This window comes from Natator depressus, chromosome 4, assembly GCF_965152275.1.
Source record: "Natator depressus isolate rNatDep1 chromosome 4, rNatDep2.hap1, whole genome shotgun sequence".
In the NCBI taxonomy this organism is placed as follows: Eukaryota; Metazoa; Chordata; order Testudines; family Cheloniidae; genus Natator; species Natator depressus.
Window position 1 is genome coordinate 9,777,172 of NC_134237.1, and position 20,070 is coordinate 9,797,241.

Here is a 20,070-nt window from a genome sequence, read left to right on the forward strand (position 1 = left end):
CTTAGAATTAGCGGGTTGGATGCTCACCAGGTTCTATCTCACTGCCAAATGCGAGGGAACTGAGCGGAGGGTCGTGACCATCCCATCCGTTTTACCCTCATATGGGAGCACGAGGAGGCATGCACAGCCCGGACAGACACTGCTATACAAAAACACTCTGGCCTCACACATGAGGCACCTGTCACCGAACGGTGGGATCCAGGCTGACATGCATTTTAATCCCAAAGTTCTCCACATCCCACACAAATGTGGCATCTCCCAACTTTTATTGTTGACATTTATTTATATTAGAAATAAAGGATGAAGAAGCTGAGGTTACTGAAGAGTTACTTGTGCCAAAGGAATTAATACTGCATCTATTTAAATTTCCTGAATGGTTTTTGTTCTCCTCGTTTTGGGTCTGTGTGACATTGCATCCCACATTTGGGCCACAGCAGATTAGAAGATCTGAGGGAGGCAGAAAATGATAATAAAGTAGCAACTGACTTCAAGTACTGCTGGTTTGCAAACAAATGCAGACAGAGCTTGTAAATTCCATAATGTGGAAATATTTGGTTTATTGCTTCTGGGATGCTGCTGCCCTCACTCAACTGAAGCCACTGAAACCCAGCTGCCACTGATTGAGGCTTCCTGAGTACCCAGGATAACATACATCTTTTTTTGACTTCTGGTGTATCAGAAAACCAGAGCTTAGAATTTCACACCTGTTAAACTCTGTTTTGTTACTTGGCACTAGCTAATTCACTCCTATTAAATAAAGGTTATGCTAGTGCTGTCCTGGTTAAGCAGCATTCATTATAATGTATCATCATTGTGCAAAGCCATTTTCAAGGAGATATGCTGATAAAGCAGCCATTCCAATACGTCATGTCCCAGTGAAGTAGTGTATACTAAAATTAATACTTTAGATTTACATAGCACCCTTTTAACTCCTTGGAAATGTCAACAACCAAATGGTGCACAGCCAGCAGTACAGCAGTCATGACCTCCATGCACTGGAGTGGAGAGTTGCTAGCCCCTTACCTTCTTTAAAATTAAGAATCTAATCAGCAGAAACAGCAGTCCAGACATCAAACCAGATAACAGTGGGGAAATAAACCAAGAGGCAACTGAGGAAAAAAAGATATAACAAACAATAAGTGGTAACATCCCATGTAACTGAGGAAGTTCTGTATTTATCAAACAGGAAAATAACCAATGGACAATGTTTATGTTGATTCTTCTCGCACAGCTGGCATTGTGATTATATAGCTTGGGTGCTCTCCTAGGATTTCCAAAAGCTTTCAGCACTGGCTTACGTCAGCTCCCACTGAAGTTGATGGGAGTTTTACTAATGCTAAGCACTTCTGAAAATCTCACGCAGGGGATTTCCAGAATAACACTGGAATTACAGAAACTGCACCACTCACAAGAATTTCCATGGCTGAAAGCTATCGGAGTAAGAATCCTGATCTTTGGTTAATCTTTATGGCCCTGAATCCTGAAAGCTGCTGTGGGTGAGCAGACCCCTGTTCCCGTTTGGAGCCCCACTGAATTCAGCGGGACTCAGTGCAGGCACAGGGATCTGCCCGTTAGGGGCAACTCACAGGGTCAGGGTCAGGGCCAACATTTATTGCAACAAGTTACAGAATATACTGTGTGATCTGAGTTCTGTCTATGTTTTGACAAGGCAAATAATTTTTTTTACAATTGTCAAAAGTGCTCAGAGCTGACCTGGCTCTTCTCCCACTGCAGTCAGGGGTAAAACTCCCACTGCTTTCCCTGGGAGCAGAGTTAAGCCAGTGCTGAATGCTTCTGAAAATCCCACCCAAGAGTGCTTACGGTTTGAGACATGTGGTTTTAAGAACAGACTTCTCAGTGTAAAAGTTTTGTGCACACTGATGTTTCACGCTTGCCTTTTGGCTATTTTACCTTCAACAAAAATATAAGAACCGAATTTTTTAAAAATTGTAGTTTCAATTAGTCAAATGCCCCTGTGGTTCGCTAGTACCGTCTCCCTAAAAACAAACATAGGGCTAGAGTGTGACTTGGACTAAGTGCCCATGCACAGTAGTAAGAACCCCCTTAAACTCCTACAGGGGCTACCCTAGATCTTGGGACCAGGGGCTCAAGCGTAGGTGGGTGCTGCATGAATGCTTACTCCCCTCCTTGGAGCAAGGGTGTGGGGGGGGGGTGAGGGGCACCTTGGCTCCACCCCTCATTTGCTGGCCAGTGCAGCTGAGCCTGTGTGTGTGTGAGGAGAGAAGAGAAGGGAGATGTCAAAATTTGCTGTTGGTATCAGCTACCACCAGAAGTACTACCCCTTGGGAGTTAGCAGGGGAGGAACCGTCAGCCCAGGGAATGCCCCTGAGGAACAAAGTCTCCAAGAGCTACTTCTGGGGTGATGCAGTTTACACACCACCCCTTGCTCTGGACTGTGCCTCAAGTCATTCTCTAGCCCTTAGTGAACATGACACACACATGCCTTCTGAACAACAGGATTTGAGGGGGATAGAAGTTAAATACAGCACATTAAAATCATGAAAGAGTATTTCTGTATGCAGTCAGTGCATGATTTTCCACATACCCTCACGCATAAAAGGAAATGTCAATTACCAATCTTGACAAGCTGCATCCACTGAACACCCTGCGTACCGATCGCAACAAGTGAGAATCCAATGGTAGCACCTACTATGCAGTGGGTCCCAGATACTGGGAGTTTCAAGAAAGAGGCAATCAGCTGCCAAACAGCAGAACCTAGAAGTTGAAGGTGGGGGGAAAATATCAGATATAAACAATGATAATAGCACCAACAATAACAACAGTGTACTGCATGGCTCTCTCAACCACATGCTCACATTCCTCTCCCAGGGCTGCCTACTCCCTGCACCCACAATAGAAACTTGAACAAAACGTTCTTTATGACGTTCCGTCAGCCTCTAGAAGGACACATTGACACAGCTTACCTCTGAACTTCACATCTCCTTGAGATTCTGTCTTACAAACAGCACTTCCTGACCACTCCAATATTTACGGACCAGGTTTATCTTTAGTTCAAGTCTGTCCTGTTGTCTAGTTCAGGCTAACGGGACATTGGGGTGGCACAGAAGTGTTTTACTACAGCGGTGCTGCTTTTGGGTATCTTTTAACCTTTATGACCCATTTGATCAGTTTGTGCATAGAGTCAGAGCTAACAAGCATAAGAGTGGTTGCTGGGGGAAAAAAACCTCACTTTCGGTAACGACTGCTGATACCCTCAAGCATACAAGGCAAACATAAGAACGGCCAAATTGGGTCAGACCAAAGGTCCATCTAGCCCAGTATCCTGTCTTCTGACAGTGGCCAATGCCAGGTGCTCCAGGGGGAATGAACAGAACAGGTCATCATCAAGTGATCCATCCCCTGTTGCCCATTCCCAGCTTCTGGCAAACAGAGGCTAGGGACACCATCCCTGCCCATCCTGGCTAATAGCCGTTGTTGGACCTATCCTCCATGAACGTATCTAGTTCTTTTTTTAACCCTTTTATAGTCTTGGCCTTCACAACATCCTCTGGCAAAGAATTCCACAGGTTGACTGTGCGTTGTGTGGAAAAAATACTTCCGTTTGGTTGTTTTAAACCTGCTGCCTATTAATTTCATTTGGTGACCCCTAGTTCTTGTGTTAAGAGAAGGAGTAAATAACACTTCCTTATTTACTTTCTCCACACCAGTCATGATTTTATAGACCTCCATCACATCCCCCCCTTAATTGTCTCTTTTCGAAGCTGAAAAGTCCCAGTGTTATTAATCTCTCCTCATACGGAAGCTGTTCCATACCCCTGTGAGACATGAATATCCCAGCATACCCCAAAAGAGACATGAAAGGTTTGACCAATAAGCTGTGGAGGTTCTTGGTCTCAAATGTTGTTGGAGCAAGCCCAGTTACTTGGCAGCAGAACACTGTGGTGCATTTTGGGTGCTTTGCAAAGGTGAGTACTGGAGGGTGCAATGCCCTTTCAACAACACTGACTACCAGGGGGGCATGAACCAACACAGAGAAGCTCCAAAGTGGCTGAGTATCCCAGCCTAGGTAGGATCAGCAATGCTCTTGCTGGGTGACGAGTGGTAAGGCAAGGAAAAGAAAAATCAGAGAAGGAACTAGATTCACAATTAAGGGACAGACACAGTCTGAGCAAATAACTGGAGCAGTGCATCAAGAGAACACTAATGCTAGTTTGTCAAGCTCAAGGTCTTAACATCCAGGCAAATATTCCAGTGCCACTGCTCTCCGGACTGGGAACTCGGCATGGTCCATTCAAAGGCAATGAGTACATCCCATTCATTTGGACACATTGTTCAATTCACCAGGAAGCTTTGGTGGCAGAGACGATGTCAGTGGAACTGAAAAAAGGTAGTTGAGGTTGGAAAAGTTGTGAACTTTAACAAAGCTAAGCCCACCAGTACACCCCTCTTTGCTATTTTATGTGAAGAAAAGGGCATTCAACAATGGCTGCTCCTCTTCTACACGGACATTCGTTGGCTTTCACGTGGCAAAGTTCAGAATTGCTGGATATTGCTCAGAGAAGACACAAGATTATTCTTGCTGAATGTGGCTCTGCCCTCGCTGAATACCTTACTGACCAGCACTGTTTTTTTCTGAATGCTTCTGTCCACGGGCAAAGGGTGACATTGGTTCTCAACCTGGGGGTCAGAAGGCATCAGAGAGAGTGGCCACCATACCCTTTGCATATTGCTAAATGGGCAGAGGGTCTGAGGGCAGTTCAGGTATGGGAAAGGTTGAGAACCACTGCAACAGAGAATTAGAGAAAGAAGGCAGTGGGAAGAGAATGCATATTCAAGAGAAAAGGAAGGAAGATAAAGAGACAGATGGGGCTGAGGGAGAGAATTTTTAGGTTTTAGAAAACCAGAGCATGCCAAGAGAGACGATAGAGGGTGGGAATGAGAAAAGGAGTAAGAATAGGGTGAAGAGGACACATCAGCAGGTTATACCGTGACAGTAGGAGACACCCCAGAGTTCAAGACTGGGATTAGAGCAGAAAGAATACTAGGCAGGGGCCACTGCATAGTGGCCTTGCAGGATGCCTCCCCCCAAATCTCCACCCTGACTGAATTCCTTATGCATCTAGGATGCCACTGGTGGATCAAAATGCAGTCTTTCAGTCCTGCCACAGCATCCTGTCTCTTTTACAAGGCAATGGTGGCCTAGGCTGTATCACTCCAGGAGTCTCTGTTGAGTCAAAATCAGAGCAAGCCACAATCTGTGCAGAAAATAAAGTTCAGCTCTTCCTGGAGGTAAATGGTGAGATGTGTCTATTTTACAATCTCACAGGTTTGACACATGGGGTCAGGCAGGTTGCTTCTCTCGAAGCCATAATTATTGAAGCTAAAGCATCAGGTTGCTTGGCCTGATGCAGGCAATTGAGGTCACAAGCTGGGCATATCTCCAAATGCTGGACTCAACAGTCTCTTTATGGCTGCAATCCCTTTGGCTCACTTTCTCACAAGTCCTGCTAACTTTGGCTTTTCAGGCTCTGAACATCTTGAGCCAGATTTTATACCCAGAACTGAATTTGTGTTTTCTCTGGTGGCTATAGGATGAAATAAACCTTCCCTAAGTGGGTGGTTGTCTCTTGGACCGGGCAGCTCACCCTAGTCAAAGTAGTCAAGGGTTTCATCTTCGGTGTCTGATAGTAACAGACCTACTGCTCAACAGCATAGAGACCAGGGTGCCTTGCTGTGCCCTTTGCTACTTGTCACTTGCAGGAGCTGGAGAACCTCTTAGGCAAGCCATATGGACAAACAGGAAGTTCCCTGATTTTTTTCTTGCAGATCAAGGAACTTCTGGTCCCAGGATGGATGCTCTGTCACCTGTGGAAAGCAGAGGTCCTTTGCCTTCCCGCTAACAGGCAAGGTCCTTCAGATCAAAGTGAGGACAGAGTCCAGACTGGCCCAGGTAGATGATTGAAGTGGCCTGAATTGTCTCTGTGATGGGTGAGGGTTGGCGCATTGACAGAAGTTCATAGGGCTCTGACACGGGCCGCACTAGAGGCCGGAACTCTGCATCCGGACAAAATCCTTCTGTGCCCGGGAGCACCAGCCACAGCACCCCTGCTGCCGTGAGAGATCCTACCTCTCCCAACACATTGCAGCCAGTACGGAGTGCTTTGCAGAGACCCTCAATGACTGGGGAAGGTCTCTTAGCATGTATTGTTACCCAGAATCCCTGTCCCCCCTCTGCTCCTTGTAGCAGGGAAACTCTGGAGGCCTTGGCATGGAGCCACCTGGGAGTTGGGGGCTGTGACAGAAGCAGACAGGAAGCTGCTGCCCCTCTCTCACTGCCTCCTGCCTCAGTCTCTTGTTGGAGCTCAGCGCCACTGTTGCATAGCAACACGGCTGCAACTGTGTAGAGAAGCCAGTGCTTGAAGGAGTCCTTTGCTTCCAGGGTGACAGTGCCAGATGCTCTGGAGGGGAAGCTGCCCTGCTGAGCTTGGCAGAGGGCAGCTGGGCGTGTACTGATGCGTCCCAGTCCTGGCACTCTGGGGTCTTGGCTGATTCAAATTTCCTGCTCTGAGTATTTACAGGAGCCTCTCTAGGGTGCCTCACAAGAGGGCTCTCGGGCCTTCAGAGTTCACGGGGTAACGTGCCGAAAAGATTATGCACCAGACAAGCCACCTGAAGTGCTGAAACAGAGCACTGTGAGGAACTTCTGGAGCACCAGGACAAGTGACTTGATGGACGAGAGTGAGGAGAAAGAGGGAAGATGTGCCGTGGCAGAGAAAACATTAGTGGATTGAAAGCTACAGAAGGGCTGGGTGGAGCGGCAACGGATAAGGGACAGGTTGGTGATGCTGAGGAGACAAGGTGATGACCAGAATCGGAAGACCAGAGGGAGCAGTGCTTTGTGAAGGCTGTTTTGGCAAGTAGACGAGTTGATCTAGGCTTCAAGATCAAACAAGGCAGAAAGAGCAATAAGGTGGGCAGCCAGTGGCAGACAAAGGCCATCAACATGGAAGTGGAAGGCAAGGGGAGACAAGTGGAAGGATTGTGAGGAGAGAGAGAGAGACAGGAGTCACAAAGGAAGGTGGATGGAGGGGCTGCGTGGTCAGCGGATAATAGTAACAGAGTGGGAGGGGAGAGAAGTCAGACTGAGCGTTGTTCAAAAAGAGGAAGGGAGGGGCTGGAAGTGACAGGAGCAGGAGAAGAGAAGCCCAATAATCGGGACCTAAACCATACAAGCCCTTCTGAGGATGGGGACTGGAATTTTATGATACCAATGCCCATTGCTAGGACAACTATCACCTGAGTAAGCACCAGCTCTTCAATATGACCTTTATTGGGAAACTCTGGCCGAGTCTGTCCAATCTGACTCATTTAACTCTGATCAACGAACATGATGGCAGAACCCAAGGTACACTTATGAAAATGCTTTAGACAGGTTTGAACAAGGATTTATCATTTTAGATCAGCTATTTCATGATCAAATTTCCCTCTTACAGAGATTGAGCTATTCAATCTTGGCACTGCATATAGCTCAATATGGAAGTCAACTAGTAAAACTAATCTCTCCCGGGACTCTGTCCCAAAACAACTGGCACTTCTACTCCTATTGGAAACCCTAGCTGAAACAAGGAGCACCTGCTCTGTAATTTATAGGTTTCTGTTGTCCTACTCTAAAATTAGAATAGATGAACTTATAAACTTTTTGAGGCCAGCACGTGGGATGTGCTGTGAATGAGAAGACGTGGTAGAGTCTGTAAAAAGATCAGATAGGTCAACCAGATATAAAATTGTAAAATTATGTAGCAATTTTTTTTAATAAATAGAATACACTTGGTTCCCTCCCTGATAGGTCACAAAAACATGTGCAACAAAACCAAAGCTGTGCTGGAATTGTGGCAAGATTGCTAGTGAATACACAAAGTCTGACACTATCCCTTATTTTATCATCCCCAGCCAGCAGAAGGTAGGAGAGCTAGAGAGAAAGTAATTGGGGCACTATTAGATGGTAAGACCCAAGGAAGAAAGGTGACCTAGAGATACTTAAGGCAGGAGATTGGGGACCAGAGGGAAATACAATTTGGGTGAGGGAAGAATTAGCTTTTGGAGCCTGCAAAGCCCAAAGTCATAGAGGCCCCTGATTGTCTGGACCTGTGCAGCTCAAATGTTGGTCTCTCTCACCAACAGAAGTTGGTCCAGTAAAAGATATTACCTCACTCAGCTTGTCTCTTTTAGATCCTGGGATCAACACAGCTATAACACCACTACAAACATTCTCCATCTTTGTCATTATTGTATAAAGACCACAGGCTTTGCACTGCTCCCACTATGACCACCTAGGGCTGGCATTTGAGACTTGTGAAGTCCATAACTTTTGATTCTGGGGGGACCTCAGACCAATCTGCAACTGTGGGTAAATGCTATGAGCATGACTGCTGCAAGTTCCCCCTCTTAGCCAGCTGCCTATCTCGCTCCTGTGCTGTGCACGTGGCAGTAGGGCATCCCACAGTGCAAGAGGCAGCTGGGAAGAGTGGACCAAGCACAGGACTGAGAGCAAGGGACTCCAGGCTTTCTAATCCCAGCTGTGACATTGTCTTCCTCTGCTGCCTTAGTCACCTAAGCTGTCTGCCTGAGTTTCCTATCAATAACACTGGGGTAATAGTTGTGACAATTGGTTGATGCTATACAAGTGGTAAAATTCACCAAAATGCACCCCAAATCCTACTGGCCCCCAAAGCTCCAGCTTACTGGGAAACCAATTCAATGAAACACTGTAAATGCTGGGAACGATGCAGAGCCCAAGGCTAAGTAGCAGAGCCCCACTGCTGCTCTATCAAGTTACGTTTAGGTGTGCCCTGAAGAATCATTTCATTGACCCTCCTCAAATTACTAAAGCAGACCCTGCGCACAACAGTGTGACCACGGTGGGTAAGAGTCCATTCCATGTAGAGAGAAAATTTGTTTCCCAAGCTTGCCCAAAGAAAAGGGAGAAAAAGAAAAGGAGAAAAACAACCTGGTTAAAAGGAAGAGAGAAAAACACAAAGGAAAAAAAGCAATTGGTATGGATAAGAAAGGAAGGAAATTTGGAGAGGAAAATCAAGGCAAATAAAAAGAGCATTTGCGGTTAGTGAACTTTATTTCATTAACTCAGAGATTTAAAATGTGGAATTTATTTTTTAAAGCCATCAGTGGAGGACAGGAATGCAACAAGTCACAAAATTCAGACTGGCTTATATAAATGTCTTTGCAAATGAGCTGTGTTCTTTGAGCTTCTGGCCAGTTGCCACTGCGGGCAGTATTCAATGCTTAGCAATCTGGCCACCTTTGCGTAGACTAGGGGTTTCCAGGACTGGGGTATCAAACAGATACAAATGAAGAAAATGGAGCCTTCCTGCTAAAGGAGATCATGTTTATTAAGAATGTACTGTCAGAAGACATGTGTCACTTAAACTTCAATGCAGGGTATGCTGCACCGGAGCAAGTGGCAGTTTAAATTTATGCAGCTACGTCTGTGCTAAAAGGCCCCCGTGTTGGCAAGTCGAAGTATACAGTGTAGTGGTACTAGCAAACCTAGAAAAAGGCACTATCCTAGATCTAGAGAGACCTAGTGTCTGAGGATTTACCAGACAATAAGTCAGGCACTGGGCCAGAGATGATATTATACTCTTCTTCCCAGAATTTGGCATTATCTCCACAAGTAGTAGTCATGGTAAGGGGCGGGGGGGGGGGCATCCCATGTGACTGACTCCTATCCCCCTTGGCTAGTGAAAGAAAGCAAAGATCTTCTGGGAGCCCATGCCATCTCCCCTTTTGAAGAGGTATCCTGACTCCCCATCCCAGAGCACACAACCTCCTATCAGTATTAGAGAAACCAGCACTCGATGCTCAGACTGAAGCACCCCACAAAGTGTTTTCTGGAGGAAAAGACAGAGAACAACAGCTGTGTGTGTTAGGCTTTGTGCAGCAGATACTTTGCTGACAAGCACTGTGTGCAAACTGTGGGGAGATTAGAGGAATTAGACAAAAATGCATGGGTGGGTATAGAAGGGAAGGAGGATAGAGGTGCGGGAGATTCTGAGGGGAGGAACTCCTGCGTGTGCTAGGTGGGGTGAAAACTTTCATTTAAAAATAAGATGATATTGCCACATAATCAGATGACTTCAGCAGCTGGGGCTTTAAGGAACACATTGCAAGACTGTAGAGTGGTTGTAGAGAGAATGTAGGGTAAGATTGGGGTGACCACAAAGACCCCATTTTAATTGTTTTTATACATTGAAAATTGTCTCTTCTGGCTCTCCCTAACCTTTTTAAAATGTGGTTGCATCTGTGCTTATTGCTGTCGCTTCCTATCACGTCTCCAAAGTTCACAGCACTTCTTGTATAGAAATGAAGAACATGGTCTGGGACTAATTTCATTTCCCTCTGAACGCAGTATTTGATCTAACCAAGGCTTAGATTAAAAGCAAACAAAAGCTATGTCAGTAGACAGAAAAAACAAACACGTCTTTTAGTTTTATGAGGGACTATGAATCAGAAGGATTAAAATTACATGAAGTTGGTCACTCCCTAATCTATTATTCCTTTTAATGTTGTTATGGCCCTAGAACAAGTATACAGTAATTATAATCAGTCATGTGGTCAGTGAAGAGTCTAAGTGAATATTTTAATTTTCTAGTAAAATTAACAGTTTGACTAAATCCTCAGAATAGGTATTCACTATAAACTGCCATTTCCTCAAGATTTTTTGTATGGCCATAAATGGTGTCTTATCCTATTAATACATTTTCCAAATTAAAAGTCACTTATTCAGTGCCTCTTTAGACCATTTCAAAGAATCATAGACTATCCGGGTTGGAAGGGACCACAGGAGGTCATCTAGTCCAACCCCCTGCTCAAAGCAGGGCCAATCCCCAATTTTTTCCCCAGATCCCTAAATGGCCCCCTCAAGGATTGAACTCACAACCCTGGGTTTAGCAGGCCAATGCTCAAACCACTGAGCTATCCTTCCCCCCAATGATTTATTCAAATCATTTTACAAAACAAGCGTTCTTTTCAAAAAATGAAAAGTTATGAACATTAAAGAAAAGACAGTGATTAGAATCTAAGTAATAAAAAAAGCAAGAGACTCATAAAAGTAGTCCAGGTCTCCTTTTAAAAGAGAAAGAAAAACCAGACATGTAAGTACTGAAAGTTGGAGTGTCTAAACGGCATAGAAAAATGCATGATGAACAGGATTATAACTAGATGCCTATCGTTACTCAAAAATGAAAGACGTTTACTTACCAACCATTGCACTAACTTCTCCTGCCATCAGCAGATCCACAGTACTGTTGTACAGATTAACATCAATGATACCTTTCCGAATTGTTTCTCCTACTTTTGCTCCCAGTAATACTGAGCCAGCGGTTTCAAAAATTGAAGCCAAAATGCAGGCCTGGCGCAAAGTGACCACACCAGAGCCCACAGCAGTCCCAAAAGAATTGGCAACGTCATTTGCACCAACTGAAAATGCCAAAATAAAAGCGACGATAAAACCCACAATGACCATCCATAGGTACTCCTCCATTGCCATTTTTCCCAGTGTGTGCTTGTAGGTAAATGCTTCCCCTTTGCAAATATTTAAATAGACAAAGTTGGAGGGTATTGTAACAGATTTGTAAAGCAGATTTCTTGAAAACAATTAGTTCTCTCTGGAAAGTGCTGGGAAGTGAACAAACTGCTAACTGCTGATTTTCAAACTATTGTCAATACTGTTCATTTGGCTGTGTTCAGTCAGCAGTGAAACACATTCCATATTTTGCTTCACAACTGGTACAACTGCAGTGTCCTCTCCTGTAACAGAAGAAAGATTGAAAAAGTGAAGCAGTCTGTCTGCAAAGCTTGTAACAGTATGTCCTTTCAGAAGTAAAGAAATTATTTAAATCCACTAATGGAATCTATTTTTGGCACGTGACAGTGCTAACCATAAAGCAATTCAGACAAGATTAAAACTAGGTCAACTCAAAAGCAATACAGGTTTTTAGCGTTATCAGTGACTGAAAAATGTACTAGGTCACTTTGAGAGGATATATTTGTAAAGTTTGTTTATTTGTTTTTAAATTCTAAGCAAACAGTGTGACTGGTCCTCCCTGAAAAACAAGATGACTTTCTTTTTCTTGTAGTAAGTGAATGGCTTAAAAAGAACCAGATCCTCAGCTGATGTAAGTTGGCCTTCCCCCATTGACTTCAATGAAACTATGTGAATTTACACCAGTTGCAGGTGAGGACCTGGCCCTTAATTTTGAAAACATTTATTCATTAAACATCACATGAAAAGGCACCCAGATGTCTCCAAATGTTTATCTATTGCTGCTTTTGGGTAGTGGGAATACTGGAGCCTTTTAGCCTTATGGCCTTCCAATCACTGGAACATACTGTGATTTTTCACGATGTTTATTTCAGTGTACCTACATGCATCTGTGTGTGTCCAGGTCACAGAACAGATATTTAACAAAAAAAGTTAAAACAGTAAATGTAAGGTTCTTTTCCTCCTAGAGAAAACTGGTTAGTTCATTGAACGGTATGATGCACTACTGGATTTATTATACTCAAATATACATTTTTCAATGGTTCTTGTGTAGCTTTCAGAGAGAGTTCTGACATCCTTTGGCAAAGTTTTATCTTGTGCTACTTCTTCAGATTTTCCGAACAAAAAATGTACAGAAAAGAATGGATTTCAGGAGAGAGAAAAAGCCTGGCTTATTTCTTCACACATACACAATTACGCAAACCTCATCTCAGTCCTCTTGAGCCCTTAAACTTTGATATCGTCTCAACAGGAGCCAATATATGTATTTTTACAAACATTTTTTTAAAAGCTTGATCATTGTCTGTGTAAGCCCCCAGATTTTTCCCCTCTCGAATTATCATTGTGAAGGGGAGATGAAGACAGGGAGCCAGGCAAAAAGAAAAATTACCTACCTACCTTCCAATAACTGGAGCTTTCTGAGATGTGTGGTCCCTATGGGCATTCCATTGAGAATGTGCATGCGTTTCATGCACCTGAAACTGAAAGACTTTTACTATCGTCATCTGTTGATCCATGCCTGCACGCTGAGTCTTCTCATGCTCCGAAGCAAGGGCATAACGGGCGGTGTGGATCGATTGCCTCTCCACTTCCTACTCTACTGCAAATACCTAGTAAAGGATCTGAAGTAAGCTAGGTAGTGGAATACTCGTAGGGACCAAACGTCTTAAAGAACTCTAATTATCGTAAGGTAAGTCATCTTCCTTCCTTCTTCAAGTTGTGGTCCCTATGGGTATTCGCTTTGGGCGTCTCGTTGAGGAACCATGCTGCCCTGCAGACTACAGGACCATTGTACTGAAGGATGTGTCTGCTGAAGACAGTTGTATTAGGGCATCATGTCTAGTAAAGTTACGCACAGAGCCCCATGTTGCCACGCTACAGATCTTCAGGAGGAGGACACCCTAAAGAGAAGCCACCAAGGTAGCCAGGCCTCCGGTTGAGTGTGGCCTTACTCTCCACCAGTCTCCACCAGCTCACAGCAAAGCAGAATTCAATCTGAGATCCATTTAGAAAGTCTCTGTGAGATTGCTTCACCTTTCATCTGCTCAGCAATGGTAATAAAGAGTCTCAGAGATTTCCTGAAGGCTCTGGCCCTTTGCTGCTGGAAAGCAAAAGCTCGATGGATATCCAGAGAATGGAGCTTCTGTTTTCTATGGTGGTATATGCGTTGGGGTAGAAAACAGGTAGGTGCATACCCGATTTAAATGGAATTCAGAGGGGACCTTTGGAATGAACTTGGGGTGTAACACCCACACTTCATCTTAGTGCTTGCCTACATTTGGAAATTTACCAAAATACCTGTTTGGGAGTAAGTGTGTCTACACAGGGGCTTATACCAAAATAACTATGCTGTAATAGCTATTTTGGTAAATTTTCAACTATAGACATAAAAAACCCTTAGTGAAAATCTCGTAAGAAATTTAGAGCATAAATTTGCCAGTTTTTTACTCTTCTAGACAAACAAATTGCTACCAAAGAGAGAAATCTGAGGGCCAGGAACCATCAGACAACAGTGGTGAAGGGTGAAAGTGACACTCACAAAGCCAAGTTCAGAGTCCAAGGGGTCAACTAGAACACATTACCAACCAGTGACACAAAACAAATATGCTGCATGAAGGAAACAAGCAACCAGAGAGTGAGAACCCACAATGTGTCTTTTCATCTTCCCGCTGATGAAAACTAGGACACAATCTATTCAGGCAGCGGCAAAAATTAAACTGACATGAACTTTGCTGTGCATTACGCCCCCCCCAACACCTGATTTAGGCTAACATGTTTTAATCTGTTCTGCAAGAGAAAAGGTGAATTACAATTCCTCTTTTCAGGGAGATTCAGTTTTAAAAGCACTTTTTGCTGCTTGAATATTAGCAAACATTAAAGGGTAAATTTACCATTTTCTAGGTGCAAATGTAACAAATAGTACCCTTTAGAAAAGTTTAGATGATAAAACATGCAAGACAACAGGATTTTCTCCCTGCAGTGTTCAAAACAATAGACATTTCTCTTTAAGTAATCACATTTGATCTGTAATAAAAAGCAAGTTCACTTCTAACTACCATTAGTTGAGAAGTCTGTCTAAAAACTTAGTACACTGGAGCACGTGGTAGGTTATTCCACACCCCTCAAACTCTCATGTAATCGTGTTTTTCATTCAAAAAGAGTGTCAAGTTTTCCTTCCTGACAGATCTATGGACTTTACAGCATCCCACAGATCTTGCACTCCATTCTATTACCATCAAATACATCTTGTAACTGAAGATACAAGCAAATTAAAATTCACATTAATAGTTCTTATCTTCCCTTGCTCCTCCACAGGCCACAACACTCACACATTATCTATTTAATAACCAGCCATGACATGAAAGGTGGTGTAATTCAAGTGGTTCTAGGCAAAGAACATCCCTATATGGCTCTAAATTACAGGCATAGCATTTGTCACAGGGCCAACTATGATACAAGTTTTATGTTCCAGGGCACCAGAGGTGCCCTGAGTTCTTTAAAAATAAATAAATCAATCAATCAATCAATCCCAGTACACATAGAAGCCGTCAGTATATCAGCCAATTCCTATTTCAGCTACAGCCATCCGGTTAAAGTTTAAGAAGGCTTTAAGCAATTACTTTACAGGGCAGCAGTACTGCTATTCATAGTTTTTCAAGGACTCAGATCAAGTTTAACATGGGTGGGGGAGGGTTTCAGCTTCTGCTACTAAAATTTCCAGAGGATACTTTCATTTATTAGTTCCTACTGTCCCCCTCTCTTCCACTGAAAGGTTAAAAATACTAGCCCCCATCTCAGCTAAAAAATTCCTTTACACATATTTTTAAGATCAAGCTTCTCTTTACTGTTCCTGTTCAAGCCATACAAAATATTAAATATGGGCATTTTGTTCTGTTGGTGAAATGAATTCAGAATGTTTGCAGAAAAGAGTCGCTGACAATACAAACAGCAGTTATGTTTAACTAGTTATTTAAAGAGGTTCCATTCACCATATAAAGAAATCAAAGAAAGAGGCTGGGAAAATAAATGCAAGCAGCTACAAGTCCTTGTTGCTCATTCGGTTTTAAATAAAAAACTGTTGCTGGAAGAACTGAGATTTTGTCCTGCAGCAAATGAATAGAAACTTTCTAATCAATCGAACCTTTTTATTGTTTGACACTACAGACTTTAGTTCCTGGAGTAGAAGCCAAACAATAAATACTGAAGGATACCAATAATAGATTTTGTAAAGACATACAAATCTTGAAAATTCACCTAATATTTACAGGCTGTTTCAAAGAGAAAGAGGAGCTAAATTAATTCTTCAAGTGACTTCCTTCCTGATTGTACATACAGTCTGAAATCTAAAATAGATATCTTATCACATAGCCACAACTGAACACACAAACTTACATTGGGTAAACAGTTCTACAACTTACACAGCAGCTCCAGGATAAAATTAACTCCAACACAGGAGAGCAGCCAAGACAACACCGACAAGCAACAATGTGTGTCCAGGGATTTATTCACTAAGTGAAAATCTGCCTCCTCTTAACAAGTTATTCTGCCGGGGGCGGGCACTGATAAAACACAACATAACGTCATGATTATATTAACCATACAAACCAATCCCATAAAGCTCATCTTAAAAGAAACAATGTTCTCTTCCACCTCCACCCCTTTCAAAGCACCGGTTCAGAGAGGGGGAAAATCTCATTTTCACAAGTCACTGCTTGGATTTTTAGCACGATCAAGTAGTTTTGAAAAATTACAAGTCTGCTATTCAAAAGCAGGACCAAGCATCTATTTAGTTCACATTATGAAAACTGCATTAACAGTACAAAAGAGATGTTTGCTTGTGTGTAACTTTACTCATGCGAGTAGTAGTTCCATTGGCTTGTAAGGGACAACTCAGAGTGCATAAAGTTAAGCATATGCGTGAATTTTTACAGGACTGAGGCCCACGCACACAAAACTTTGTTATAAAACTTCACATTAAAATGCCCAATCAAAATTCCTTGATCCATTTTCCTACAAATGAAAAACATTCTTATTAATATACATTAGCAAAGATTTAATCCCCGCCCCCCAAAAAAGCACCTGGGTTAGCTTTATAAAAGATATTTGCATTACTATTTTAAATTTAGCATACAATTGAAAAACTGATTTATATGAAAAAATATTTACTGTAAAATTTCAATCATCATGTTTCAGATTTCAATAAACTTAAACTGACAGTTTTCAGGTTTACCAATAAATTATGTTCTAAATTGAACATTTTGACCAAAACATGTAGAACTTGAGGCATAGTTATGCTCCTAGTCCTAGTCCATATTTAGGTGTCTAAAAAGTGGCCTGATTCTAAAAAGTGCTGAAAGCAAAGGGATTTGCTAAATGCTGAACACTTGGGAAAATCAGGCCATTGATTTCAGGGCCTACATATGGATTTAGGAGGCTAACTATGCAGCCAGTTTTGAAAATCTCACCCTTAAAATGTTTGAATAAAGTATATTTCCTAGTTAGGAGTGTTTAGAGATGTCTAAACTGGTTATCTGTTCCCAGATTAAGTTGGTGGTCATAGTCATCCATGTGTAACTTAGCGAATCTGAAAGGTGACTCAGTCTTTACAAGGAGTCTCATACATTCTAGCAAGTCTACATTGTCTTCCACATAAAGAATTAGTAGGGCAAAACTCGAGTTACAAAACAACGCATAGCCTCCTAAAGTCAAAGATAAAATTCAGTCCTCTCTTCCAGTCAACAATCCCTCACAGACAACATTGCCTTAATTATGTTCAAGATCCAAAATGCTATTAAGCTTGCATTATACTTGATAATTTACTTAAGAAGTCACATCTCTGTGTTTGGTTGTAGAGTCTTTCCTTTTGACTCTGGAATAGCTGATGACTATGCTCACAAGTTTCCGGCATGAGAAAGCCTGAAGCACCTGGCACTTTCCTCTTGGCCTTTCCATACCTATTAAGTGACATTGTTTTAATAATAAAGACCAGGGTTCAATCCTGTAGATTCTTACACATCTGATTAAAGATACTCTCAAGTAGCCCTAATGAAGGGACTACTCATGGTTGAATACACTATCACTATCAATGTTGGTAGGATTGGGCCCCAGGTTTGATAGGGGAGGGAATGCAAAATATCCACTTTTTGGAACAGTGTTTAACATGTAAAGACAGAGGCGGATTTAAAATATATTCCTTATGTTTATCACTGCTGATCTTTTGACCTCTGGCTTGGTAAAACTCCAGTATATATATATCCATCTTGAAGTCTCATCTACCTCTTCTGTTCCAGCTGTGAAGTGAGAATTTCCAAGAATGAAACCCCAAACCCAACCCTAATTCCCACAAACTCCCACACAGTAAAAATGAATGAATGTACCCAGATTAAAATAATTTCTTATGTCTGGTTTAACAGATATATTTACTGCTAATCAAAAAATCAGGACTTCCAACCCCATGGAGTAACTCAGGCCCAAGCGCACAGTTGTCTGCAGTTCTTTTCTGTGCAACTTTCCACATGCTGGTCCTGTCACAGAGGTTATTTTATCCTTCATTTTAAAGTGCGTAGACAAAAATATCTAAACTTTTAGATCAAAGAAAAGTAAACATAATAAAACGAAACATCTTTAAAGTTTTTGTTCTGTTTAATCAACATCATGGACCTCAGTCATAGGAAAACTCATAATCCCAGAAAGGTTTTCCATCACGGTTAAAATAGGAGTATGTAATACAGCATACCACTGAAGAATGCAATGAATGAAAACAAAAAATTATGAGGAACAGATTTGAGTATGGAAAAACAAACTAGTTCCCATCAAAACTAAATATCTAGCCCATTGAAATATAAAAGGTTTTGGTAGAGTCTTCATCAAATCCATCTATCATAAATTCCTCTAACAGCTCCTTGTTCTAGACAAGATTCAACCATGGCATCTAAGTTACCTTGTAGTTTATTCAGAATCAACAAAAATATATTTCCACCATCCAAAATAACCCAGAATTGTGAAAACTGTCTGCTGCAATTCGTGCTCAATTCTGGGGCATTGGGCTGTATGGAGGAGAACTTTATCAAATTCAAGCCACACTCTTCTTCACAGACTAATAAGAAAAATTTACAATAAGAAAGAAGCTGCTGACTGCATCATCTGCTAATCCTGTGAGTCTACTAATGTTTGGGTTTCTAGAGGTATATTTTCCCTTATATTCATAGGGATTTTCTCTTCCGAGACCTGCAGCAGCATCTAAAGATAAGAGAGAAGAAAATCACACAAAGTCCCTCACTTTTACAGTTCTCTATAACCAGTAAAGCTTTAATAGAGATCTTAAAAGAACACCAGTAACAAGAGTGCCCGGAAGGAATGCCTAGCTGAACAAGGTAAGTATCGTGAAACAAGGGAAGCTGGGAGAAACACCAGCAATAGGTAGAGCCATATATAGACACTGATAAATGTTCAGGTTTTCATGTTCCAATCTAATGGATGGTAGCCGATTTTTTTTTAAACGTACCGGTTTGTGCATCAGCAGCTAAACAATCCTGAAAAGGTTTTAGTATAGCATCAAGAGTAACTTCTCAGAATGGACAGTCTATCCAAGTGTTTATATGGGCCCATCATTGTAGTACTGGAATGTCTCACATTAGTTGGGAGCTACTAATAGATCAGTATGCCATATACAGTAATACAGTGCATTTTTTAAAATGGATATCACTGATAAAATCTCTAAAAGCAGACACTTTGAATCCAATTATAGTTTAGTAGTTCAGTGATATGGGAATTTTCATTGTTTCTTTACCTAGCAAAATAATACTGGTTTAGAATACAGTTGTTGGCTAGGAAGGTGAGTCAGGAGATACTGTCCGTTACGGTGTCTAAAATGTCTGTTCCCTTATAAACTGTAAAACTATTTCCAACACACTAATAAATTCATCTAATTACATTTATTTACTTGAAAGCAAAATTATACAAATTATTCATGAAAGAACTATACCTATCAACAACTAATCTTATAAAATTTTTATATACAAAAATACCAACCCCCAAAGCCAAGCATTTAGTCATGATGCAAAAAATAACTAACATTTTATTAAGGGTAGAACACCATTACAGATACATTGTTTTCTTCAGATTAGAAAGACCAGTAGATTTCTTATCCACCTTCATCAGAAACACGATTAAATACAGAAAACTATATTAAACTTTAAGATTTTAAATGTACATGTCAGGCAAACTTTAAAGGCCCCCTTGCACATACTGATTATAAACAATGAGGTATAATTACATGATCATAACACATTAGGCAATATCATGTGTAGCTTGAAAATCACTCGGGTAGTGCAGAACATGGCTAGCTGTTATTTGGAGATGGATACAGGGGCCAAGATGTTAAAAAATAAGAACCTAAAGTTACGCTTCTGAATAAGTAACCTGACTTTCAGAAGTCCTGAACACCCAACAGCTCCCCACTAACATCAATGGGAGTTGCTGGCCATTCTGACTTTTGAAAATCACTATTTATTCAAGACCCAAACTTT

General features: G+C 41.9%; 1 protein-coding gene across 8 annotated transcripts in view; it reads right to left on the bottom strand.

The window, feature by feature from the left end:
- The window catches only part of SLC20A2 (solute carrier family 20 member 2), a 72,292-nt gene that overhangs the window by 34,191 nt on the left and 18,031 nt on the right, over nucleotides 1-20,070 (bottom strand). For 3 of the 8 annotated variants that reach the window (XR_012639214.1, XM_074950359.1, XM_074950354.1), the window contains exons 2-4: nucleotides 11,260-11,808; nucleotides 2,596-2,736; nucleotides 1,024-1,109 (exon numbers count right to left, since the gene is read on the bottom strand). Coding sequence is in view for 7 of the 8 variants with exons in the window: in XM_074950359.1 (XP_074806460.1) it covers nucleotides 1,024-1,109; nucleotides 2,596-2,736; nucleotides 11,260-11,548 (516 nt within the window). In the remaining variant the exon portion in view is untranslated. Of the gene's footprint in view, nucleotides 1-1,023; nucleotides 1,110-2,566; nucleotides 2,737-11,259; nucleotides 11,809-12,936; nucleotides 13,038-15,934; nucleotides 16,082-20,070 lie in introns of those variants that run through there. The other 5 variants (XM_074950356.1, XM_074950355.1, XM_074950357.1 and 2 more) reach the window with 5 other exon arrangements.